This window comes from Mastomys coucha, unplaced genomic scaffold (assembly GCF_008632895.1).
Source record: "Mastomys coucha isolate ucsf_1 unplaced genomic scaffold, UCSF_Mcou_1 pScaffold20, whole genome shotgun sequence".
NCBI classification, from domain to species: Eukaryota; Metazoa; Chordata; class Mammalia; order Rodentia; family Muridae; genus Mastomys; species Mastomys coucha.
This window is the reverse complement of record NW_022196903.1, coordinates 88,419,863-88,447,094: the sequence shown is the minus strand read 5'-3', so window position 1 is coordinate 88,447,094 and position 27,232 is coordinate 88,419,863. Positions and strand designations below refer to the sequence as shown.

General features: G+C 46.0%; 1 protein-coding gene across 3 annotated transcripts in view; it reads left to right on the top strand.

Moving 5' to 3' along the window:
* The window catches only part of Lrig1 (leucine rich repeats and immunoglobulin like domains 1), a 102,821-nt gene that overhangs the window by 56,927 nt on the left and 18,662 nt on the right, over positions 1-27,232 (top strand). For all 3 annotated transcript variants that reach the window (XM_031382672.1, XM_031382671.1, XM_031382670.1), the window contains exons 4-8: positions 17,322-17,459; positions 19,579-19,722; positions 21,235-21,378; positions 22,740-22,883; positions 25,035-25,178. In XM_031382672.1, coding sequence (XP_031238532.1) covers positions 17,322-17,459; positions 19,579-19,722; positions 21,235-21,378; positions 22,740-22,883; positions 25,035-25,178 — 714 coding nt within the window. The remainder of the gene's footprint in view (positions 1-17,321; positions 17,460-19,578; positions 19,723-21,234; positions 21,379-22,739; positions 22,884-25,034; positions 25,179-27,232) is intronic.

The window sequence follows — 27,232 nt, the reverse complement described above, 5'->3', positions numbered from 1 at the left end:
GGGGGGGTTGAATAAAAAGTTACTATCCCTGGATGGCTGCTGGGGAGTCACTTCTGGACCACGTGGCCCTGTGGTAAAGGTAAATGGGGTCTCCTTGATTCCTACTGTCTCCTGTGGCTTCAGGTTGGGTTCAGGGCTCTTGCTCTGTCGCTGTGCTCTAAGGCTGTTGGTTTTCTGTATCTGAAATCAGGAGGCCTGGAATTAGACAGTCTGTCTGCCTAGAATTGATCTTACTTGCAGGAATTCCTTCTGAATGATCTCTTGTAAACCTGTTGAGTTCAGAGACTCTGTGTGTGTGTGTGTGTGTGTGTGTGTGTGTGTGTGTGTGTGTGTGTGTGCATGCGCGCATGCATTCTTGGCTTTCTGGTATATTAGTTCCTTTATTGGAAGCTGTGGAGTATAGCTCTCACTCCACCAGGCCTTCTTTCAGCTGTGACTGTCCTGGCATTTTGTTCTTGTTACACTTAGGCTAACTGTTGATTGGCAAGTGGCTGTGAGAAATAGAAATTCTCTGAATAGCTTTAGCTCCATTTCCTTAGTGGTGCAATCTTGTAAAATTCTCAGCATTCATGTCATATCGTCAAGTTCTAGAATATATCCATACCCACAAGGCCTTCCTGCATGATCAGACCCACTTTCTTCATGCTCCCCGACCAAGGATCTATTGGTCTATCCTTTCTCTTTTAAAGTGTTCTGAAGATGGAAATGGAACGGTACAGCACAATCTGTTGGGGTTGGTCCTTTTGCTGAGTGTAATTCCCTGGAGGTTGATGGAGGTTGTGTGTTGATACTTTGTTCCTTTCTGATACCAGGTTGTATTCCAGAGTGTGGATATATCATGCTTTGCCTAATCTTTCACCCATTGAAGGACATCTGTGGTTCTTCCCGGTTTGGATTATTCTGAATAAAGCTGCTGTGACCATTCATCTTCAGGTTTTTGTGTGAAAATAAATTTTCATTTCTCTGGAATAGATGCCTCAAAATGCAATGGACAAGCTGCATGGCACTGCATGGTTTGTATTTTTTTAAAAGAAATTTCTGGACTCTTCCAGAATAGCTGTGCCATTTCATATTTCCACAAGCAATGTATAAATAACCCACTTATTTTTTTTCTGGTCAGCGTTTGGTGATATATTTTAATTTTTAATTCTTTGGCCATTCTGCTAACTTCTTAAATCTATAGACGTAGATATATTTCATTGTGATTTAAGTTTACATTTCTCTGATGGTCAGTGATGTTGAACATTTTTCTCCTGCCTTATTTTATTTTTTGCTGTTTTTGATACAGCCCAGGCTGGCTCTTGCACCCAAGTGCCCAACTGTCTGTGAATCTTTTTGCTGAAATGTCAGACTTCTTTCTTATTTTTCAAATTAGTATTTTACTTTACTTTTGGTATTTGAGTTCTGTAAGGTCTTGACATATTCTAGATACTGGGTCTGTGTTGGATATGTGGTTTGACTGTGTTTTCCTCTAGTCTGATATTTGAAGGTAAACTCCAGTACATTACTTTCTTACCTTCTGGATTGTGCGTTTAGGGTTAGGTCTGAGAATTTGCCTAGTGCTAAGCTGAAAGAGTTTCTCGTGTTTTTTGTTTTGTTTTGTTTTTGGTTTTTTGTTTTTTTTTCCATATGTTTTGCAGGCGTACCTTTGGCATTTAAGTGCACAATGACATGCTTTAAAGGCATGCAGTTCCCAGAAAGAAACAGCACATGCTTGCTCTGGTGGGCCTGCAGAGCAGACTGGATGGGTGTCTGGTATTTGGGTGTGCCGAACAGTGGCATTGAGACCGTGGTGTTGCTTTGGTGCTGTGGCAGTTGTGTCATCTATGGGGTGGGTAAGGAGGGCATCATTAAAGGGCCAGCTCATAAGCCCATCCTTGATTCTCCTAGTGCACTTAGTTCATATGCTGGAAGGCTTGGGAAATCGTGTGGTAAGAGAGAGTCTAAATCTTATGATCAGGGGATCAAAAGTCTTCCAGATGAGGCAGGAAGCAGGCCTGGTTTTCTTCTCAAAGGCACAACATGGTATAACTCCCCAGAGGGAGAAGACTGTCTTAGAGGCTGCAGCCAAATGCTGAAACAGCTTCCTCCTCTGCTGGAACTGCAGGGCTGTTTCAAAGCTGGCTTATGGATCTAGGGGAATGTTTCAGTGGCAGGCAGCCTGTTGGTGGCCCCTGAAGAAATTTCTAGGACATCCTGGCTCCATCAGTTTCCTTTCTGTTCTCTTCCTGTGCTTCTTCTGCACACAGGACACCATAGCCTGGAGTCTGAGAACACCTGGGCTCGCACTCTAGTTAGCTGGGTGCAGGATGCAGTTTGGATCTGGATGAACCTTGACTGGCATGGTTGGGAGCCGAAGGTGGAAGATTTCTCCTTGGAGAATGCTTCCGTGTCATTGTGCTTTCAGCCTAGAAATGAGAGGTACTTTTTATCAGTGTAGGCACGGTGGAAGCTGACCACTTTAGTCATGTTCAGTGTATATAGAAGAGGTCTAATGCCCTAGAGCAACAATGTGTTTATAGTTTGTGGGCTAAGGGCCTGGGAAGGTCTTTGCAGGCATGTGGGTTACTAGGGGTATATATATATATATAGTGTTTTCTAGTTTCATTTGCTTCCTCAGCATCTGTAGAGACCACTGTTTTGATCACATGGTAGCCCAGCACAGGGGATGCTTCTCTCTGGTGGGAGGTTCTGGGTTCTGTCCAGTGATGATCTCTTCCCCATGGATCTGACTACCACCCTCCTCCATCGTGAGGCTTTTCCACATCCCCGAGAGTGTGGGATTTACATTCTAGGCTCCTGTATAAAGTTATTTCCATCTGCAAAGTGGGAAGGCCAGCCTATCTGTGGATAAGTTCCAGTGAGTTTAATCCAGGTTCCAGCTACAATGGCTTTTTAAAGTGTCTACCACCTGGAGTAGGCTCATATGCTGTGAGACTGTGTTAGGGTACAGGGTTCTATAGGACACTTCAGACTTCAGTACCCAGAATCCTCATCTGTGCACAGTGCACACATAGCTAATCAGTGAAGGCTATGCCCATACATACTCTTTGTTGGTATTCTGTCTGGACTCCACTCCCACACTTATCTGGCAACAGCCAGGTATGTTCCTCCCCACAGTTACCTGGCAACAGCCAGTTAGGCCTGGACCACTGTAAAAGGGGCTGCTTGCCCCCTCCTCTCTCTCTTGCTCTTGTCTCTCTCTTGCCCCTTGCCCCTTTGCTCCCCCTCTCTCCCCATTCCCTTCCTCCCCTCTCTCTGCATGGTCATGGCTGGCCTCTACTTCTCTACTCTCTCCCTCCCTCTGTCTTTTTCTGCCTCTTCTACCCTCTTAACTCCCCTCCTCATGCCTTGAATAAACTCTATTCTATAGTATACCATTGTGTGGCTGGTCCCTCAGGAGGAAGGGATGCCTTGGCATGGGCCCACCAAGGCATTCCCTTCCTCCATACCTCACTACACCCCCATAGAAGATATCTTAATATTTCTTTCTCTTTTTATAATCACAACACTCTTTACCTAGGTATTTCCAGTTAAAGATTAGGTCTCTTGAGGGCCAGAGTGATGGCTCAGTGGTTAAGAGTCCTGGCTGCTCTTCCAGAGGACCAATATTTAGTTCCCAGCACCTCCATGACTCCAGGCCCAGGAGCTCTGGTGTCTTCTTCTATCCTTTGTAGGTACTGCAGACATGTACGCAGATATATATTCAGAAAAAAAAAACAAAAAACACTTCTACACATAAAAATAAATAAAATCTAAGAAGATAATTTTAAAAAAGATTAGGTCCTACAGCTCAGCATCTAATGCACATTTAACTGTTTTTTATTCTTATTTTTATTTTTAATAAGCTTATTTACCAAATTGGAAAACACAGTGGTAATTGTGTAAAATAGTAAGAGTGAAGATTTGATTGCTGTCAGATGGTGAGAGCTCCGTCCTACTTTTCTCTGTCTAGGACTGTTAGAGTGGTCACCATGCACACTGACAACCCATATATCCTGCCTCTGGCTTCTCACATTGGATGGGTGATATTCTGGTATACTTGACACCCAAGGATGACATGAAGTATGGCCATATGAAGGAGTCTGTGCTCTGTTTGGGAATGTGGAATGAGGTCGCCCTCTTTTCTCTCATCCTAGTTACATCTGTCTTCTGGTCCTGGATGGTGAGGTCAGTAGGAAGAGGGACCACAAGAGTTGGTGACCGATCCTATTGGTTTTTGGACTCCTGGTGCTCTCCTCACAAACCAGCATTTGTGGGGGGGTCTCTTTCATGAGAACCCTTGTAGGAGTGAGCCCTTAGTGGAGAGAGACTATTCCTTATGGCTGCTTATTCAGAGTGCCTGGGGTTTGTTGCTGGCCTTCAAAGGTCCTCTTCCCATCTTATTTCGGCAACTGCCATCTCCTACCTTTTCTCCTTCTTCATCCTAGTAACTGGAAGAAAAATCCACTTAGTACTAGGGTCAAGGGACTGGACAGTAACATGAGTGCTGCCTGGCTTTGTCTGATTTGGTTGCTCAGAGACAACTGCCCAAACCCTAGGGGCTGGGAGAATCTGTGTTCCTCATTGTTCTATGTAGGAAGTTTCTTTCCTACAGGCATGGGCCATGACCTTGACCACGTAAGAGACTGGCCTTAGACTTGTTTACTGTAAGTCAGGGGAGGGCAGGCTAGTCTTGCTACACCCTTGGCCCTTTGGTTGTGCCAGGGATGGAGGCTTGGCAGCCTGGCAGTCTGCCAAAGTCTAGTGAAGGGGCGTGCAGGGAAGCACCATGGTGTGCTAGGGTTTGTGAAGTAGCAGATGTACCTCAGGTAGAAGTGACTAGGTTCAGAAACAAGGAAAACAATTTGGGGGAAGATAAAGCTGCGAGAGCATATGGGGGCCATGGTGGTAGCCCTGGCCAGGAAAGAAAACATTTGTAGCTTTTCCATGTAGGATGTCTATATGTAGATGGAAATTCTGATGGTCTCATAACTCTGAAAGATGCCATGCTGCCCTGGCCAGATATCAAGACAGATTCCCTTCCTGCAGACATGGAAGTCCAAGCCTTTAGAAATCCCAGCCAATATTGGGGATCCCAGCATGTGTCCCGAGGGATTAAAGGCAGATGTGGCTTTTCGAACACACTGGTCAGTGGCATCTGATTGGAACCCTTCTGAGGGAGCGGGAAAGCATTGTGCTGATGACATTAGGATGATTCACCCTGCTGTCTAGGCAAGGAAACAGCAGCTAGCCTTGATCCAGCAGTGTCTCACTCACCCTTGCTAACTTGGTCTCATCCATGAATCTCAGTGTGTAGGGATAAGTGAGCACTCAAAAACCTACTTCTCCCCACTGTCTTCTTTCAAATCACCTATAGGTTCCTTACCTGGAAAAGAAAGTTAACTCTCTGCTTTACTTTTAATTCCTCTTCTTTGTTAAAAAAATGTTAGGCTTGATGGTTTTACTTGTATTTTCTCCTATATTATTGTCAGGAGGTTGAGCACTTCTTTATTGTAAGCATTTTTCTGGGTACTAGGGTATAGCAGTAAGGAAGAGAAGTGGAAACGCCCAGCCAGTGTGTGCTTTGCATTCTGCTGCTGGGGCTTCAGGGCTACATGATACTTCAGGAGACTTTTTTGAGGTAGGGGCAGAGATTTGAGATGGTCTTACTTCGCAGCATAGGCTAACTCTGGACTCGTTAGGCTGGCTTCAAGCTCAGTCTTCCCCTGCCTCACTTCCTGAGTGCTAGGATTATTGGCATGGGCCATCTACACCTGGCTGAGATTTTATTTTTAATTAATATATTTTTAGAGCAGGTACAGGCTTATAGAATAGTTGTATAGAACATTCCTCTAGCATCCCCTTCCACGCCGGTGGTTGCTTCCCTTGTCTTACTGTGGTTCATTATTTATACTTGATGAACCAAAAATTGATAGATCATCTCCTGGTATTGCAATTCTGTGGATCTGAATGTGCAGTGACTACCCCGAGACTCTATTTGTTTTACCTATCCATCCCACCTTCCCTACCCTTCTTGGCAAGTACTGATACCTTACTGTCTTGGTGTTTCTATCTTCTCAGAATTTCTCACAGTGCTGTTCTTCAGAGTATGTATTAGGAAGCCGTTTCTTGTGGGCCTTTTTTACCCAGTAATGTACATTTTCCCGAGAACATTCTTTGCTACTCTTTTATTTGTGCAATTTTATACAGGACACAACAACACTCTGACATTTAAGACCACGTCCTCATGAACCAGTTCTCCCCTGGGCAGAGCCCCTCTATACCTAGGCTTCTCACTCTTCCTAATGCTGCAGTACTTTAATACAGTTCCTCATGTGGCGACCCTAACCATAAAGTTATTTTTGTTGCTACTTCATAACTATAATTTTGCTGCAGTTATGAATTGCAATGTAAGTATCTGATATTCAGCATACTTGATATGCTTGTTTAAAGGTTGTTAGAACCCCAGAGGGATGGAGACCCAGAGGTTGATGACCACTGCTCCAAACTTAAATGATGTTGACTGCTCCTTGGTTGTCTTCTGGTTTCTTCTTTGTAGACCTGTAACTTCTAGCTCAGTCCTTGTAAGCTGATGGTGGGGGAACCAAGTGGGATCTGCTGCAGCAGTCTCCCTGGGGCCATGCATTCACCTGGGCATGAGGCATCAGGTCTTTTTTTTTTTTTTTTCAGAGAGTTAATGGAAACTGTCTGTTGAGGACCCCAAGGGGGTCAGTGATCCTGAAGGAAGTGAGCCGGCTGGGAAATTGGTTGACACAGCCCAGTCCTGCCTTAGGAGGGTTGACCCTGCCTGGTGGAGGCTGTTTATCCTGCCACTGGGCTGCTCTTGTTTTTTATCCAATCTCCACCTGAATAAACAGATTCAGAACGTCATCTGCAGCCAGGCTGAGAATCTGCCAAAATTCCCCAGGGAACGGGTGATTCACTAGCAGCAGGGGAAAGAGAGAGGCAGTGAGCAAGAGACCTGCTCATTCTGATTCTCACTTCCTGTCCGCCAAATCATCTGGGCTGGGCTGTCTTAAAAGATACTGGTGTCTTCAAGCAGGTTGTCAGTTCGCACAATGGGACAGATGGTTTTGGTTTTCTCTTTAGGAAGATGGTTTTAAACTAGGCTAGTGGGGACAACAATACCTCTGATTGTCATGTTGGACTTTTCTTTAGGTTGGCCTTTGAAAGCTCTTCTGTGCTCACTTGGTTTAAAACTCTCCTGGGCCTTGTGTTCAGGCTGCATACGGGCATTAATCTTGACATTATTCTTGCCAGCTTATACCTTACACCTGTTATCATCACTGTGCTCATTGTTAGGTCCTTAGTTAACAGCTCAACAAGGTGATTAGATTGAACTTCTGTGGTTCTGAGCTATGTTCCTAATACTTTTTTTTTACACTTACTCTTGAGATGGATAGATGGATGGATGGATGGATGGATGGATGGATGGATGGATGGATGGATAGACAGATACATAGATACATAGATTTTTCAGGAGCCAGTCTTCAGTAGTCAACTTCCACCAAGTGGGTCCCAGTGATTGAATTTAAGGTTGCTAGAGTCAGCAAGTGTCTTTATCCACTGAGCCATCTCACTGGCCCTTGTAACATAATAGGTTTTACTGAGGGGTGGGGGACAGGAGCAAGGTGTGACTTCTGAAATGGTTAAGTGAAACAGCATAAGATAGGTCCTTAAACAAACTGTTTCCCAGGTCCATTTCAACCTTGGAGAATGTAGTCTACAAGAAAGTTACCAGTGTTCAAGTGAGGCTGGAGACGAAATGTGCATGCTTGATGACCGTGTGTAATGTCAGGACTGGCCCCTGCATGCCTAACAGATATGTACCAACAGGCATATTTGGAAGACTTTCCAGTGTTCATGGTTATGATTTTCACAATAGTCCCAGCTGGAAGTACTCCAGTACTGGTTAAAATATGGAATGGAAAAAACAAACAAACAGAAAACAAATAACCAAATTAAATGTCAGTAGAAATACCATGCTGTAGTTGGGGTGGAGGCTCAAACTTTAAGAGGGTGAGAGTGGTGCCAGTCTGGGCTACACGCTTAGACTCTGTTACACACATGCACGCACATACATACATGCACATATAAACACTCTTTCTCAGTAGAAAAGAGCACTTTGAGCAGATCTTAAACTGTGAGCGAAAGTAGCCAGAAAAAGAGTTTATGTGGAATGATTTGTGTATATAAAGTATACAAATAGACACAATTATTCATGGTTGGAAGAAATTATGGGTTTGGTTTGAGAAGAATAACAGCTAAGAGAATGTCAGGAGGTGGCAGTTTTCTGTCTTCATCTGAGTGATGATCATGTGGATTTTATGTGCGCTTTTTAATAAGATACACTGAATTCTGCATGTATAACTCATAAGTCTCAGTGTGGCTTTTATATTGTAAAAATGTTTATAAATGTTTATAAATGCATATAAGTAAGTATTATGTGCCCTGCTCAGGGGTGTCTTGTTCTTTTGAACTTGTCATCTGCATTGTAGTTTGCAGTGGAACTAAATGTCATCAATGATTGGATGTGAGGACTAGTGAACTGGCCAGCTTCAGTCTGCTTCAGAGTAGTTGGGACAGTTTTAGAGAGCCATACACACAGTATGGCTGTCTGTGTGCTCCACTCTTTCCATCATGAGGGATTTGAACGCAAATACCTCCCTAAGAAGCCAGTTTCATGTATGATGTGTTAAGCTATACTGTAATTTCCCATGTCTGATCAGACTCTGAGTGCCTGCTAAGGTTGAGCAGTGGACTGTGTGCTAAGTGGCAAAGTCTCATAACCTCAGAGCAGAGCTGTGGTATGCAAAGTGCTCTGCGCAGCCAGAGTTGTCCTGCTGGAGGGTCTGATCCACTATCTTCAGGATGGCTTTGGGAATGGTGGGCTGGAGGTGAGAGAGTTGAAGGTATGCTGGGCATGTTACAATTACTTTTTTTCCTGTTCAGGTCTAGATTGTGTAAAAAACTATGTTTTCTTCAGAGGTTCAAGCAAAGAGTCATAATTTAGATTTTTGCTAACTTTAGTGATTTAAAATTATGGGAGATTTTGTATTTCTTGTTAAGAGTTCACAGTCATCATGAGAGAACTAAAGGTCATCAGTGATTGGATGTGAGGACTGGTTGGCCAGCTCAGTCTGCTTCAGAATAGTTGGGACAGTTTGAGAGAGACACACAGTCTGTGGAGCTCACTGTGTGCTCTGTGATAGCCTCAGTGCTGAACTTTTTCCATCAGTTCCAGGATGTAACCTGGGTCATCTTCAAAGAGCATGCATACCAAAGCTGGCACCCTGGCTTTCATTTACTTCTGAAAAGCTGGAGAAGAGCAGTAAAGAGTGCAACTAGAGATGTCCAACATGGCAAGGAGGAAGGGGAGGATGCTGAGCACAGGTTTGCAGGTAGCTAAACCTGGGAGAGAAAGGAAACAGACACACAGGTACAAAACTGTAGCATACCTAGAATTAGAGTCTCTCCTAGAAACAAACTGATTTCTTCACTATCAGGAAGGGAGCAAATAATGCATGTGCCCAGTCCTGGCCTGCTGCTTGTTTCTGTTAGTAAAGTTCCAATAGAACACAACCACGCTGACTGTGTATTGTCTATGCTACTTGGACACTGTGATAGAAGAAGAATTTGAGTAGCTGTGACAAACATCACATGGCTTACGAAACTTAAGTTATTCACCACCTGGCCTCTTACAGAGTAAGTTTGCTGGTACAGACAACGAGTGGGTGCATAATTTCAGGAACCAGAAGTTGCCACTTGACCTACCATGTCCCTGTGCCTTTGATCCACTCACCTCTCCTCCTGGCTGTGATCTCTGACATAAGATCTTTTCCACTACTAAGGGGACTTCGTGAACCAGGCTTCAGAGGGTGGAGTGGAACAGGTGCTCATGATAAGAAGTCTTAAGTGCTCTTTTGCATGCCTCGGTCTGTTTTACTGTCTAATTTAACATCAGCTCTGAAAATGTAGCCAAGTGGAGGGAGCTTATCATACTTACCCTCCTCCTTTGAAGACTGATATTATTTTTGAAGCCTTTAGCAGGTGTTCCTATAACAGACTTCTGCTGTATCGAGTTTTCCTTACCCCAGAGGGCAGCCTCGGGGGTAAACTAACACTTGATGGAAGTGAGTATCGCGTGACCAGGCTGCCAGGCTGACTGCAGAATCACTGGCTTTGTGAGTGCTCCTTTGATGAAGCCATTGCTGCTCCCTGCCTTGCACTGTCCTTGCCTTTTGCCGCTTCACTTGCCCAATGAGGAAACAGCTGTCTGTGAACTAGTCTTCCCTCCAGTGTTAGTGAGGCCTTTGGTTCCATCTGTCATGCTTGCCCAGGCTTGGTCCCACAGCTCCTGTACCCATATGCTGTTCATGTAGAACCCTGGGAAGCTGGAACTGGTGGAAGCCAGTTTACATAGACCCATCAGAGTTGATCAAGAAACAGTTAGCTAGGGGCTGGAGGGATGGCATACCAGTTAAGATGACTTACTGCTTGGGGGCTGGACAGATGGTGGCTCAGCGGTTAAGAGCACACTGACTGTTCTTCCAAAGGTCCTGAGTTCAATTCCTGGCAACCACATGGTGGCTTACAACCATCTGCAATGAGATCTAATGCCCTCTTCTGGTGCGTCTGAAGAGAGCAACAATGTACTTACATACATAAAATAAATAAAGAAAGTTTTTTTTTTAAATGAAAGAGTACTTATCATTTATCTAGAATCCCTAGGATTGACTCTCAGCACTTAAAACTACCCGTAGCTCTGTTTTCGGGGAATATGAAGCTCTGTTCTAAATTCTGTGGGCACAGGTACTTATGAGGTACAGTGGCATACATGTAGGCAAAACTTACCCATACACATAAAATAAAATTAAAAAGAAAAATAACCAGCTAGTATGCATACAGAGCCAAGCTTTTCTGTGTACTTGCTGGAAGAACCTTAGTGGGCCAGGCCAAAACTCAAGTTCTTCTGGGTTTGCCTCTCACCTCCTCATACATCTTATCCGTGACCTCAATCAGGTAAATTCCAACAGAGCCCTGAGTCTTCATTGCTTTGAACCATTTAAGTAGATATGGTAGTCATATTTACCTGGCTAGATTTCTGTTTGGTTTCATTGTTTTGCCCAGGGCTGGCTATATGACATGCAGCAGTTGATCAGCTATGGTTAAGAACTCAGAGGTGAGTCAGAGGTGTGGAGATGAGTGTGAACCTTCTTGGTAGGTTAATGGGTGATGTAAAATGACTTGTTTGAATATTCATTAATAATGGGATGGTTTCTCATCTGGGCTACATGGAACTCTGTCTTAAGCAAACAGGCAAGCAAACAAAAAGAATAGGAAGTCTTGTGGTATGCTGTCTTGAGTTGGTGCAGCAGATGGGCTTTCAGGTCCTCTGTTTTCAGGAGGGAGAGGGGTGGCTTCTCCATGCTTGTCCTTTTCTCTAGACATAAGGGTGGAGAGCTAGAAGGCAGGGTCAGCAACCAAGAAGAAACGGTGTTGGGGGTGTTTGGTACTCATGGGTCAAAGATGTGTGCTTGCTGTAGGAACAAGAAGGGTTCCCAGCTGGTTGGAGGTCAGTTCTGGATTTGCTTTGGAGTCTGGCTCCCTGAGACAGTCTGGTTGTTCCTGGGACTGGGAATGGTATTCTTGCCACTGAAGCAGGCCTGGTCCCTAAGTGAAGCTGAGAGCTCTGACTCAGTCCATTGTTCCTGAGAGAAGAGCCAGGCTTGCCTATTTGCATTGAAATGTGCAATGGAATGGGAGGGAACCAGTCAGCCATTCATTGTTCTCACTTTTTATTTCAAAGCACTTCCTATGAACTAGATCCACAGATTGCTTCTGAGGATACAGTGTGACTAATAAAACAAGGACTCATTTTATTGAGCAACTGCTAGAACATGTCAGGTCATATTCAGCCTCTGGGTTACAGGAACTTCATACTTGACTTTACAAATGGGACTCTTTAAGATTCACAACTGTGAGTGGCACCACTGGGTTGTGAACTTGAGTGACAGCAGTCACAGCACATCTCCAGTAGGGGTGCACCATGTTTCTTCAGTCAACTGAGGGCCCTCAGACAGATCTCATACACATTCACACTGGTTGTCTTTCAAGAAGAGTGCAGACTTCTGTAGGCTCTGAGCTTGGCTGGATGTTCAGGAAGGGTTACTTGGGGCCCAGGGTATAGTTGATGGCAGAGATGAAGCCCCAGAGAGAATGTGGTTTGTGTTCTCAGCAGCTGGGCTGCCTTGGACATGACATAGGTGTTTGCATCTGGGCAGGGCTGCCACATGACCTGCACCATAGCAAACTTCTTCCTGTTCCTTTTGATTCTGCCTGAAGTTCTTTGCTTGAATAATTTCTGTTGCAAGAATTTTGGTGAATCCCATTTGTGTGCTCACCCGTAGCTCTTTTGCATGGAGCTACATTCCCTCTTAGTGACCTGCATTGCACCTTGTACCCTTCTAGTGCCTGGAGGCACAGTCAGAAGTAGAGACACGTCTTCCTCCATGACAGCATGCCATGGTGGGAAAGAAGATGGTGAACTAGATAAGTATGCACCTAGTATAGCAGATAGCAGTTAGAGTATAGACAGGGTGGGTGATGGGGATGCATGTGGGTGTGTGATTTCAGAAAGGGTAGCCAGGAGAGCCTCACTAGCAGGGGGTAGTGGATGAGTCACATGGCTCTGTGGAGTGGCAGTGTCCCAGGGGATGAGACACATGGCTCTGTGGAGAGGCAGTGTCCCAAGGGATAAGGCACATGGCTCTGTAGAGAGGCAGTGTCCCAGGGGATGAGACACAGGGCTCTGTGGAGAGGCAGTGTCCCAGGCAGTGGAAGCTGGAAGTGCAAAGGTCCGTGGCTTATCCAGCAAGGACAAATATGGGGTAGAGCATCTGAAATTGAAGAGTAGGAGCTTAGCCAGGTCTGTGACAGACACTGTGCTTAGAGGTCTTAAGTGACAGGCGGGCTACAGTCAGTTGTTTTCAGGAGAGGTGTGTCAGGAACCAAGACTCATTTTGAATTGTGTTTTATTTTAACTGAAGATAAAGTAGACATAAAGATTAAGCAGGAAGTTCAATAGGGTTTTTGTTGTGCAGCCTTCCTTGAGGTGCTCCTTGTCTTGCAATACTAACACTCCATGTCTACTACCAATCAGTCTTTATTGTCTTCTTTTTCAAAAAGCCCCTGATTTTTGCAACTACTTTTGTATTTATTTTTTGGTGTCTGCCTGCCCTCCTTCCTTCCTTTTGAAACAGGGTCTCTTCAATATAGCCTAGGGTACCTAGAACTCTCTAGAACTTGCTGTGTGTTTGAGGTTGGCTTCAAACTTGCAGTCCTCAGGGCTAGGGTTAGGATTAGATTCTAGCACCCACGTAATGCTGGGCATTCTGCAAATACCCATAGCTCCAGCACTGAGAGATCTAATAATACCTTCTTCAGGCCTGCACATATGCACAGGGTTATATTACACACACACAAAGTTAATTTTTTTTTGGGGGGGGGGTTTTCGAGACAGGGTTTCTCTGTATAGTCCCGGCTATCCTGGAACTCACTCTGTAGACCAGGCTGGCCTCGAACTCAGAAATCTGCCTGCCTCTGCCTCCCAAGTGCTGGGATTAAAGGCATGCGCCATCACCGCCCGGCAAAGTTAATCTTTTTAAAAATTTATAATTGTTAGTATTAAGAATGCCATTTTGTATATGTTGTACAAAATGGTAGAGATATGGGTAGGGCTACGTGCAAACTTTTGGAAATTCTATCCTAATTTAGAACAGAATCCATCGAACAATTTGTGTGTGTGTATGTGTGTGTGTGTGTCTGAGAGAGGGGGGGGGGAAAGGACACTAAGGTTATCAACTGAAACAGCAATATAATATTTGAGTATATTTCAGAGATGAACTAGCATGATACATGCTCAGTAATGACTGGAAAGTTTAGAAGTCTTTGCTTTTTAGAGTTAAACAATTGCCTTTCTATAAGAACAGAAAGCTTACACAATGGTTAGCATATGGTTGTGTAAAATAGCTACACAAAATAAACTTACTGACAATAGGCCATCAGCTCTTTTGAAACATTTCTTTGGTGTATATAGAAATCATACAGTAAAAGCACTGGAGTTTGTAACTGACAGTTGTTTCAAATGTGAGCTGAGATGTGTTTCTGTAGCATGCGGACACGCACAGCACAGCCATTGGTATTCAGATGCTGGGTTGCAGTGAAGGCACGTGACACACCATGGGTATGTGTAATTGGAAGCATCATGGACTCATGACACATTCAATTTTGAATAAATATTTTGTCATCGTATATTCAGAAACCTACTACCAAGTTGTTGCCTCTCCATACATTCAGTTATGTGACCCCATATGAGGTGGCACACAGTTTAGGCAGCTGTAGTTTATCCCTAATTTTCTTTATTCGTCTGCCACTAGACATTTGGGTTGCTTCATCTTTTGAATATTCTGAATAATATTTCTGTGAACACATGAAAATATCCCCTTGAGATGTACCTTCTGTTTTGGGGGTGTTCAAAGGTGGCAATTCTGTGCTTTGGATTAGATAACTGTTTAGTCATACTGGTTTCTACAGCTCCTTCACTCCCCAACTGCTAGCTGTAGTCTAATTTCTCACATTCTCTTGTGTTCCTTTGATAGTAGCTACCATAACTTTGATTTATGTTTCCCTTAGGAACACTGATACCTGTTGGCCATTTGTGTATCTTCTTTGGGAAATATCTATTTAAGTCCTCTGCTGATTAAAACATGTTTATGTTCTTTATGTATATATGTCTATGTGACTGTTGTCCATGTCTGAAGGTACCTGTAGATAGTATCAGGTCTCCCTTGAGCTGCACTTACAGACTCTTGTGAGCACCCTGGTATTCACGGTGGAAACCGAGTTATCTCTCCAGCCCCTTCTGCTGATATTTTAATCAGGATGTTTTGTGGTTGAATTATAGTGGTTCTTTATCGATACCTAAACTCAGAATGCTTAAGTTCCATATAGAAATTAATGCAGTATTTGTATGTCCCTGTGTACAGTACTCGAAGTCTTTGGATTACATTTAATACCCAGTACAGTTCAAATAGTTTGTAAATAATTGTCTTACTCTTATGCTATTGCTTTGGGAATGATGACAAGAAGAATTTGCATGTGTGCAGTACAGGTGTGATCACTTTTTTTCCTCCTGACTATCTTGTGAAATCAACAGGTTGGGACCCAAGGATCCAAGTTGACTTCCTTCACTCTTATTCAGATGCTTGATTTGCAGGTGTCTTTCCCCTGCCCCACATGTGACCCCATTGGCTCCTTCAGCTGCTGGCTTGGGAACTGACTACAGGTGGCATTGCTCACATGGCTGTCTTTGCTGACCAGTAGATTTTTCTCTTGCTGCAGTGCCTGGCTCCTAAGGCCTCTTTTCTAGTTTTCTTGTCCCTTTTTCTCGTGTCTACCCTTTTCACTTGGCCCACTGAGTGCCTCCTGACAGGCTAGCTCCTAATCTCCCCACTGGCTCTTCCTGCCTCAGTCCTCTCTCAGGCCTTCCCTGAAGACTTCTTTCTCCCTATTTCACCCTTAGCAGAGCCCTTGCCTCACTCCCAGTCTCTTCATCTCCATGGCTGCTTCTCTGCTCAGTGGGGCACTTTTCCACTGTGTGAAAATGTCTTGTCTTCTCAACAGTGGGATCTATCCAGAATGGGGGCCTAGAATGCTGCCCAGTGGATAAATATACTGCCAAGAAAGAAGAAAAAGTGTAAGACAAAAGACAAAGACAGAGGAGACAGAGGGGAGGCGTGGGGGAGAGAAGAGAGGCAAAACTGTCACACGGCTTGCTTGTGTCAGGCTTCAGAGTGCCAGACTCTTTTGTAGAGCCCATCCTTCTCTGCCCAGGTCCTCTGTTCCTGGCTCCCTGGTACTATATTCAGAGTTCCCGGATGAGGCCCAGTGCTGTGGCCTTTATTTCTTGTTCTTTTTCTTCCCATACTTTACATGATAAAGCTTCTATTTTTCTTTTGGAGTCAGAAAACCGAAGAGACCGCCTTTATTAAAGACATTAATAAAGAAGTCAGGAAGTAGCTTGGGGAGGAGCATAGAGAGGTAAAGGGACAGGGTCCCTCCTCTCGGAAATCTGTCTCTCCCTCAGCACAGTTGTGCAAATGCATTTTGAGTTTCAGGGCCTGGGAGACTTGTGAAGAGAACAAAGGGGCCTGAGAGTCCAGAGCTTCTGGGAAAGAGGTCCTTGTTTATGCCTGTTGGAATTGATTTGGTCAAGTGTTTGTTTAAAGGAGATGCCACTTGGTAAGCAACACCAGGCTTTTTTGGTTTTTGTTCCAGAAGGCTTTTGATTGGCTGGAGAGCTGCCCCTGTTTACTCATAGCTGGCAGAGTGTGTGCCTGGGACCCACAGTCTCAGCACTTCCACCCAGCTAACTTTTCACTGTGGCCCAACTAGGCAGTGCCAAACCCACATCAGTGCCCCCACCCCCGCCCCCACCCTGTTGTCTATTGCCTTTCTCCTGATTAGCTGCTAATGCTGGCTAGTTAGGTTTGGGGTTTTGCAGAGAGAGGATTAAAGGTGTGAATAAATCATGTCAAGGAAGTTTAGCATCGCAGTTGTCCCCAGAATTTTCAGTGTGGTTTCAGGTAGCAGGCTGTGGTCTCCTCTTTCAGATCTTTCAGATGAGAAAATCAAGGCCCAGAGTCACCAAGGGCAGAGATTCAGGGATTTGGTCCCAGCTGGACCCAACAATGAGCTCCCCCCTCATTTCAGAGTCAGGTTTAATCATCATTATCATGATGTTCTTTACAGTTCCATCTGTCTTCATGCCTGGCATAGAGTACATGTCAATAGACTGTAACTTGTGACATATTTGGTTGGATTGAACTGAGCTCTGGGCCAGAGATCAGAGATGGAGTTGGATTGGGGCAGCTTGGTGTGCTTGCATGACCTCTATGTACTGAGCATACTATCACCCTGTGTTCTTGGGCAAAGAACTTATTGTGCACAGAAAATCCTGTATATAACATGGAGCCAGCAGATGATAATTCAATAGAAAGAGGAATAGGTCACATACTGAATGTCACTGAGTTGTAGTTTTAGGTAAAAGTAGAATTGCAGAAACAGTGGGAAAGACAAGAGTTTGTTACCTTGCCTCCTGCTTTAGTTTCAGGGAGTACACACTCCAGTGTGTGTGTGTGTGTGTGTGTGTGTGTGCGCGCGCGCGCGCGCGCACGCAAACATACATATCCAGTGTATGTGTATTGTGTGCAATTGTTGTGTAGTCAGCTGCTGTCTCACCCCCTGCTGTGTTTCAGGCACCACAACAAGATCCTTAGTGTGGATGGAAACCAGCTGAAGTCATACCTGTCCATGGAAGTGCTGGATCTGAGTTCGAACAACATCACCGAAATTCGGAGCTCCTGCTTCCCCAGTGGCCTGCATATAAGGGAACTGTAAGTGTCTCTGCCATCCGTGTACCTCAGCTTCCAGGCCTTGTAGTGGCTGCCCTGGTGGCCAGTTCTGAATACAGGATGGGTGCTTGCTTTACTCTGGCTCTGGCTTGGTTAAGTCCATGAAGTTGTACAGACCTTTGTTTGGCAGACCAAGGGTGGGTTCTACTCACGATCCCTTGGGTACCTGTTGTAGACCATTTCCAGCTCCCTATAGTACTCTTGGTGTTACAGGCAGAAGGCAGCACCGAGGTAGGAAGAGGTCAATTGGCTATTCTAGGAGCCTCCCCACACCACGCAGAGCACACACACACACACACAAGTTTTGCTGTCATGCTCTGGGCTCTCTCCCCGAGAAACTTGTGGGGAAGAGTTGGGTGATTACTGGATACACATCAGAGGGAGATAGGTTTAAAGAGCTTGTATTTCTAGCTTCAGAGACCACTCAGATACACAGGGTGTTGTGTTGTGTTGTGGCTGGCTCCTTTGCAGAGGGCAGCTACTCAGCTTTGTAGTTGTTTAGATGTCTGTCCTTCCTTCCTTTCTTTCTTCCTTTCTTTCTTCCTTCCTCTCTTCCTTCCTTCCTTCCTTCCTTCCTTCCTTCCTTCCTTCCTTCCTTTCTAAAATAAAACCCCATCTTAGTACCTGCTTCACACAGAGTAGATGGTAGACAGGAGTGAGGAAGCTGAACCTATGTAATCCACTTGCTGCAAGAAGGAAAATGATGCTTTGTAGGAATCTGAGGACTGAGGCTAAAGCAGCAGTTTCTAGTTAAGAGTGCATTTCATCCCATCTCCTTGCTGTTCTGTAGCTCGTTTGCAAGGCTGTTGCTGTAGGACTCACTGTGACCCATCTTCTCAGGGAGGGTGACACTTGGTACATCTTTTCTAAGTCATTCTGAGACTCCAGGGACAGAAGTGATTGCTTTTTGAGGGTTCATCAAGGTACAAGAATTGGGAACAAGGGGCTTTGGCTTCTGTGAAGCCCTGGTGAGGGGGCTTTCTAAAGGTGTCTGTCCAGCTACTACCTGGTGCTTCTTGTGTACAGAGAGCCACCAACCACTACGCTGGATTGCATTGTCCTCTCTCCGCAAAGATACAGAGGGCACTTTCTCCTTGGCAGTTGTTGACTGCTGTGTCTCCATCACACTGATGGCTCTTTAATTGGGGTGTTAAGAACAAACAGTCCAGCCCCGTTTGCAGAGTCCTCATGTGCCCTGCTCTCGGCTGCTGCCTGATGGTGGGAATGAAGTGCCTCATTCCCTCTTGGCACACAACCCACTGCGGTTGAAGAGTCTCTCTAGTCTGTCTCATTTGCACTTAAGCTTTTGTCTGGGGAAGGCAGGAAGAGGTGTGGGGTAGACTCTTGCGAGGAGTCTGTCTCATCTTCTGTGTCTTGTCTTTTTACTACCTGATAGAATTTGTTCTGTGAGCTGCTTACATCTGAGCTGTACACTGCCATGTAATTTTGAGAAAGAGTCCCTTCCTGTATGGTCACCGGAGGCTCTCCTGGCATGCATAATGTGCAGCCCAAGTGAAGATGTATCTCTTGTTCTCTAAAGGACTCACAGAGGTCTCTAAGTGCTTCTTGAAGTTGTAGAATTATTTAATGAATGTTTTGTGCATCTTCATTATGTAAGTCATACAGTAAGCCCTCTTCAGGATTAAATAAAGGATGTTTCTTTAAAGTGAAAAACCTATTGATTTTGCCTCCCAAGTGATTTTTTTTTTTTTTTTTAAATTTTAGGGCTTTCCTGGCCAGCCTGAACTAGTGGGTGCTGAGGCAGGAATCTGTAGGTTCTCCTGAGGCAGGCATTGTGCTGTACAGCTGGTATGGGTAAAGGTTAGTCATGCCTATCAGCATGAGCACAGTGCTTCATGCTGCAGTAAGGCCTGTGTCAGTGTCTTCTCTTCATCAGACATTCTTGCTACCGGCATTCCCAGGTTCCTGTCTTCAAGTCAGAGCAGGCTTGGGAGCCTTGTGATGATAAACAACTCAGTGGAGAACTGTTCCTCAGGGTCTGTCGTAGCACTTTCCCTAGCAGACCCAGCTAGATCTGGAGCCACAAGAAGTGAGGAAGGCCGCCTACTGCCACTACATTTTCTCTCCTGAATCATTCCAGCAACTTGGCGAGCAACCGCATCAGCATCCTGGAGTCTGGAGCATTTGATGGTCTGTCACGGTCGCTGCTGACTCTTCGTCTGAGCAAAAACAGGATCACCCAGCTTCCTGTGAAAGCGTTCAAGCTACCCAGGCTGACACAACTGTGAGTACAGAAACCTGCACTTTAATTAAGGTTAGCCAAACTTTATGGGGCCAGATTTCCCCAAGGACCCTGTACCAATCGCCACCCCTTCCTCACCCCCCTGGTAAAGCTCTGCATAAACTATCATTTATGACCCTACCGCAACACCTAATAAAAGCAAATTAGGAGCTGGGTCTGGTGCTGGCAGGCTGCCTCAGATGGCCAAGGAAAAGAGCTACGTGCTCTAATGCTTGTCCTCTCTGATGCCCTGCTTCTGAGATGGAATCCCTACCCTCCCTCCCTCCCTCTCTCTCTCTTTCTTTCTCTCTCTCTCTGTCTCCCCCCCACCTCTCTCTCTCTCCTCTCGATCCTTCTGCCTCAGCCTCCCAAGCGCTGGAATCACAGGCACTCACCACCACACTCCCCTCCGTTGCTTTCTCATCTCAGGTTTTAGCAATGTTTAAGGCACTGAGGCCATCTGTAGCTTGGCAGGGAAGATATCTGATCCTTCTGGAGGAGTTTGGTTGAAGTTAACTTGACCAGAGGCACTGCCTCTTCATTTCCTAAATTTTAGAAGGTTAGCTCGTTTGGTTTTGTATAAAAGGATTTATTCGTGTCTCTTTTTGGGTAGCCTAAAATGGCACAGGGTGCTAGAAACCATATATTACCTAAAACTCCCCAGTCAGTAAAAGGTCCTTCAACTCTTTGTTTCCCTGTGTCTTCGTTTTAGCAGAAGAGTATATTTCAGGAAAATAAGCTGAAATTCACAATTTGGTTCAAACAGAATGAAGCAGTTGCAGATCAGGCTGTCACAGGGCAGAGTGTGCCCTGTCCTCATTTCTTCTGGGTGCAGGAGCTTGGCTTTGCTCTTTTCAGTCTAAGAAGCTGAAGAGGCTGTATGTGAAGCAGGGTCATGAGACATTGCAGAAATATTTGGGGGAAAACCAAGGGCTTTCTAATTAGTGCAGTGTTCTCCCACCTTCCCCAGAGTTGCTAATGGGATCCAGCTGACCCAGATTCCTGATATCTATTGGTCAACTAAGGTTGTTCTGCTAGGACTAGGTGCCAAGTGTGAATCTGCCCCCCATCCCCCAACTCTACAAGCTGTCACTTCTTCCCATTGCACAGAGGTCTGTCAGATGCCCTGAGTGGAAGTTTTGCAGATATTTGGTACCCAGTGGTTAGGCTTTTCTTGGGTTGAAGCATCTGGTATGGGTTTCTGTTGCTGAGCTCAGAGACACCTCAGCTAAGGAATGTACCTCTGAGTCATGCCCATGGCCTGCTCTAGAATCATGAATAGTGGCTGTTCTGAGGGAAGAACTGTAGGGTGCTTCTGCTCCCACAGTACTGGGGCAGTATGGAGCTAGCTGTGCAGCAATCACTGTACTTCTCCCAGGGTGTCACCCTTACTTGTTGACAGTGCCAGTGTGCCAGCTGAGGTATACCCTCCTCCATGGCTTCCCCACTGACTCGGAATGGTGCAGGCTAGATGTGTACAAAGGATGTTCTGACTCGACAGCTTCCTCTCCATAGGGATCTGAATCGGAACCGGATTCGGCTGATTGAGGGCCTCACGTTCCAGGGGCTCGATAGCTTAGAGGTGCTGAAGCTTCAACGGAACAACATCAGCAAGCTGACGGATGGTGCCTTCTGGGGGCTGTCTAAGATGCATGTGCTGTAAGTGTGGGCATCCCTCCTGGGCTCTGGGACGACATGGGCATGGGAAGAAATGGTGGCCACCTGGACTCTGCTTTTTTCGGCTATATGAACCAAAACCTAGGCTGTTTTCCTTGCAAGGTTGAAGGAGGTTTTAATGGACACATGGTCAGCTAAGGAAGTGGGAAGAGATGGATTGCACTAAGTCTGCTGGGCCTGCTCTCCACCCCCACTTCCTCCACAAACCTAAGACTGCAGAGTGATTCCCTCCCCACATCCTCTCCACTCCCACACCTTATCGGAAGTCCCTTCTTTCCTCACGCTGGGCCGATAGTCTTTCTTGATGTGCAGGTGGGCCAGAATGCATAGTTCATCTTGGGAGATTTATTCCCGTCTTGTGGGCTAATCAAGACGCTGAGTGCAGATGTGCAGCTTTTATCAAGGGAGTTTCCAGCCAGATGTGTGCAGCAGCAGAGCTGCCTGCTGCCAAAATAATGAAAAAGAACAGCAGAGGGGCAGTTACTGATCTTCTGATTTTTAAGCCTCTACAGTTGTTTAAATAGAAAGTAATGAATCTGCATAGTCAGGAAGTAAAGAGAAGGTGGTGTTGCACCACCCCACCCCCTCCCCCCAGTTTGTTTTCCAAGAGGCAGTCATTTCTAACCATCTAACCTATCTTTGGCTTTCTGGTTTTCATGTTTGCCAGTGTCTCCTTACAGGTGGACACAACTGTACCACTGCCTGTACCTCTGTTCACTAGTGGCTCAGCTGCTCACGTCCTTTGCTCCCTGTTTCCTATGCATATTATATCACAACCTGTACATATGCTATTATTTTTGTAGCTGAAATCAAAGTCAGGAGCCTAGGTTTACAGCCGCCAGTGTGTTCTGCAGTCTCATCATCAGAAGCATCTCCCAATGACTCCCTTTCCTACTCATGCCCACTTTGTGTGGCATGCACAGGGGGAGCCTGCGGCTCTGCTTCTTGCCGTTCATACTTCCCACTTCTGAATAGCTGGATGTCGGTTTCCTATGTTCATTTGGGGATCTGAAGTCCAGATCAGAGTTCTCAGAACAAAACTTGTTATCTGCCACTTGAATTTTATGTTGAGTACGTCCATACAAATGAGAGGTTGGTATATTTCTTAGGATTTTAAAAATACACTAAGCACTCATGCTTTGAGCAGTAGGAGAAAGTCAGATGGACAAAAGCAAGTTCTGTTTGCTTAAATTTCCTAATACTGAAAGTGGAACAAAATGTGCGTCCTCCTCTCTGTCCTGCTACCTTCTCTGCACTGACTACCACATCTGACACAGACTGGCCTTCTGTGTGCTGTCTGTGTAGTGGGAGGCTGACAGTCTCCTCATCCTCTGCCTCTGCAGGCATCTGGAGTCTAACAGCCTGGTGGAAGTGAACAGCGGCTCCCTCTACGGCCTCACAGCACTGCACCAGCTATACCTCAGCAATAACTCCATCTCTCGAATTCAGCGTGATGGCTGGAGCTTCTGTCAGAAGCTGCATGAGTTGTAAGTCTGGGGCAGTATTCAGTGAAGTACCTCGTGAAGCCTCTAGAGCCCAACTCACCACAGAGTCCAAATAAGGAGGCAACCCAGAGGCTGGCAGTCTGTTCACAAAGGAAGACTCACGTGGAGTCGCTGTCCACTAGGTCTTAGGCTTGGAGCTAGAAGTATAGGAGAGGGTGTGCAGGGAACAGAAGCCTAGATGTTGTCATTGCAACACTTACGAGTGACAGTAGTTCACATGGATCTCTGAACGGAAAAGTCACATTTGAATAGGACGGTGAAGCCAAAAGGCAGTGCCATGCTGATGGTGGAAGGATTGGTCTAGCCTTGGGATCTCCAGCAGGAGACAGTCCCTCAGCACACTTGGATCCTTCCTGCCTGTTTGCATCCCTCTGCCTGATGGCAGAAGTAGAGATACAGGGTCCTTTAGACAGGGCTCCCAGGTTGTACCCTTGCTTCTGAGAATGGTAGTGACAGACTTCCATGATAGGGAGGGCATGTGGCCTGGGCATCCCCTCACAGCAGACACACTAACACTGCCAGAGCTACGGACTTAGCAAACATCTTTTGCCCCTTTGTCCCTGCCCCTCATCTGGGAGTCCTTTTGGTTTAATAGATGCTGTGTATGTAATCCAGTAGGTTTACTTTTGATAAGTTCAGGTTTTCTCTTTTTATCTTCTTTGGCTAGGCTTGGGTACAGGAAAAGACTGACCCGCCAAAGCACGTGATTGGTAGAAATGTCACACCTTACTCAGCCTCTCTTGTATTTGTTTACTTCACCAGGCATAGTTTGAAACACTTGACCCGATACTGACTCCTGCAGCCTACTTTCCTCTGGTCTTCTCTACTCTGATATCACCCTCAGGGTGTCTGTCATTGCCCAGGGTTCATACTTTAGCCAGTCTCTGTCTTTTATGAAAGGCCACAGTCGTGCCCCTTGCTTTGTATTCATTTCTTATAGATTCTGTGTTAGTGTTCAGTTTTTGAGTTTAGCTTCTCACTACCTAGAGATGCTCCTGTTGACCACTGCCTGTGGCTTTGAGTAAGGTTTTTGTTGGGGCTAGGAGTTGTAGGGAAGAGAGAGGCCTTGAAGGTATGCAGTCTAGTTCGCAAAGAACACACCAGAAAGGTGTAAGCCCCTTGAGTTAGGGCTGCATGGGAAGGTAAAACTCCCAGGCAGACCCTTGAGTTCCTTGCTCCAGGAAGCTGCATGGTGGACAACATGACACTGTCTCTTGTGCCACTTAGAGAAGGGAAGGTTCTCTTGAGTATACTAGACTGGTCCTAGTGATTTGCTCCATATTAGAAAACCGCAGAGCCAGATAGAGGGTTGATCTCCAGCATGTGCTTAGCCTTTCTTTTAGTTAAATTCTTTAATTGTAGGTGAGGATGTAACAGTGGTCTCCTGCTAGGTCTTTGCAACTGATAGACACTATGACATATTTCTCTTCATAGGGACAGAATATGTTCACTCTCACCTTTAAACCTGCATTAATCTTCAACCAACTCATTCTTCTTGTACCAGTCCAGACTTAACATTTCCAACCATAGATAACTAGTGTTACATAAGCAATCCAGTGTAGAGTATACCTGCAGTAGTGCTGGGAAGGGGGTTTGGTTCTATCAAAAGGTGTGCTTTGGCGCCTGATCCCTGTTGAGGGGTGTAGAAGTCACAGCCTAGGCCTTTAGTGTCAGGGTCTTCCCCTGGTGTGGCTGTCCCAGACAGTGGCTCATGGTGCCCTCTGCTGGCCAATGCAGCAAGTGTAGCTGTGGCTCACTTGCTCAGTATAGAACTCTTCCAGATTCTGCTCAGTGTCGGTCTCCGCCAAGATATTCCTTCATTTCCTAAACCAAGACGTACAGTGGAGGGGCTTGGAGCCTTGGGGTTTGGGTCGTGTGACAGGTTTTTACAGTGTGTGTAAGCAGCAGTCCTCAACTTTGTGGTACTGGTTTCATGGCTTGCATGATCATCTACTTATCAAACTAGGTGAATGCTGACCTGATGGGCTTCTGACAGCAGGACTCCTATGGACATGCTTCAGTATCCTGTCTCCAGGGAGGTCAGGCCAGTTGTGACCTGAGCGCTGAAGACGAGAGAGAATAGGACACCCATATAGCTTAGTGGTGACATTTGTCTTCCTCTTTCTTCCTTAGGATTCTGTCCTTCAACAACCTCACACGGCTGGATGAAGAGAGTCTAGCGGAGTTGAGCAGCCTCAGTATCCTGCGCCTCAGCCACAATGCCATCAGCCACATTGCTGAAGGCGCCTTCAGGGGACTCAAGAGTCTGCGGGTCTTGTAAGGATTGTGCTTTTGAGGGTGTCAGCATGAAGGGGTCCCCAGATGGGAGAATACACAGCAAAGCACTTGCTTTGTTGAGATTCCCTCTTGTTGGCTTCTAGTCAGAACTGGACTGTAAGCTGGCTTGCAACAGGAATAAGGACTAGAAGCAAAAATAACTGCTGAGCAGAAAAACCCTTTCTTTCTCCCACAGTGGTGCCTATTCTCAGGATGAGGACTCTTGAAAAATCACTGTTATCAATAATTCTCAGGACACTTGGCAAGACAGGATGGGTGGGTCTGGGAAAGCATGCCCACACATGGTATCTGCAGCAGAATTCAGACGGTCTTATGGTCTCTTCTCCATTTTTCTGGCTGCATCCCCTCATTTATTTTTCTTTTTGAGAGGGTAGGGTAGTGGTTTTTGTTCATTCACTTTTAAAGGTCAGGGTCTCTAGCTCAGGCTAGCCTCAAGCTCATGGATTGAGGCTGGCCTTGAACTTGAACTTCCTGTTTCAAGTGCTAGGATTAGAGGTGTGTGAGCCTTCAGGCCTGGATGTAAGTTTTGAGAATTTTTTCTAATGTTAATGTAGATCAAACCCAGAGCTTTGTGTATGCTAGGCAAGTTCTCTTCTGCTGAGCCACACCCTAAGCCCTGACTTGTGTTCTTAAATCCTATGTATTGTTTTCTGTAAGTCAGAACCATGGCTACTTGGCTGCTCTCCCCTTGAAGCTCTTTAGTGGACCTGGTATCCAAGAGAGATAGAAGTGAGGGGTCCTGTATCCTTGCTTATACCTCACTCTGGAGTGGTACAACAGAGAGGAAGTGGGAGTACGTCCAGTGGGTGAGGCTGCTAGAAGTCGCTGAGGGTACTTTTCTGGGACTTTTCGTAGACCTTTTCACTTGTAAACACTAGGCAGTCTCCTAGCAGCCTTCAGCCTAAAACCCCCAGAAGGGCACAGTCTTCCACAGTGCTAGCTTGTTGAGATTCCCTCCACAGCTTCCTTCTCTAGCCTGCTCTTCTGCTGGGGGAGCAAGCCTGTCGCTGTGCCTGGAGGGAGGCCTCTGCACTTGCACCTGGCAGAGTAGGCTTCAGGTGTGAGTCACTGCTGGGGAGCTAATGCCAAGCAAGCTATTCAAGCCAAGATCAGTCTCTGAGCCCTTCCGAGGCCTAAACAGAAAGGCCAGAAACATTCAAGCTGAGCAGGCCAGAAAGAGAGGGAGAAGTTGGCAGGCAAGGCCCGGAGCAGGAAGACAGGCGCACAAGGCCGCAGTCTGGGTCCCTGCTATACTCAGTCTAAAGATGGCAGGGTGGGGACTGGTTGAAAGGAGAGGTCCTTTCCAGCAGCACACTCTCTTTTAGCTTTATGCTGGAAAGTGAAGGTCAGAGCGGGCACTGTGTACTTTCGTCCCAGCTTCACTCCCAGCTGGCAGTGACTTTCCAGCTTCTTCCCAGAGCCAAGAGCTGCATCCCTTTCTGTTCTTGGCCATATCTGCAAGGACTCTGGAAAGGGATGCGCAGGAACCATGGCTCTGTAAAAAACTGGAAAGAGCAAACTTGAGAGTAGGGGTCTGGCTGCCAGGTGCATGTGGCTGGGCAGCATGACCTGCTCTTGGAAGCTCAGGGAGGAAGCTGAAGCACTGACCTTATCCAAACAGCCTGGGGCCAAGTAGTTGGCCTGCTTTTTCCTGTCCTGGCAAGTGGGTCACCAGATTGACTCAGCACCCAGATGTGTGCTCTGGCTCAGTGTCCAGTGCTACATAAGCCTCATGAGGAGCAGGGTGCAAGCCCTCGGCTTACAGGCTAGCCAGGAGGAAGATCAGGGCCGGGCTCCTTCGTTGCCATCCATTTCTTCCACGTGTCTTCCACAGTGTCCTGGTTGAACCCTGAGAGAGGGCTGTGGTTAATACAAGAGTAGACGGGAACCATCAGGAGCCTTTTGGGCTAGAGGTCTACTTCAGAGAGGTGTATGCAAACCTGGCTTCTTCTGGTGCTGTCTCCACTGTTTCCCTCCCTGCAGCCAGCCAGATTGGTTGGTGGGTGTGCTGGCTTTGTTGGAAGCAACAGAAG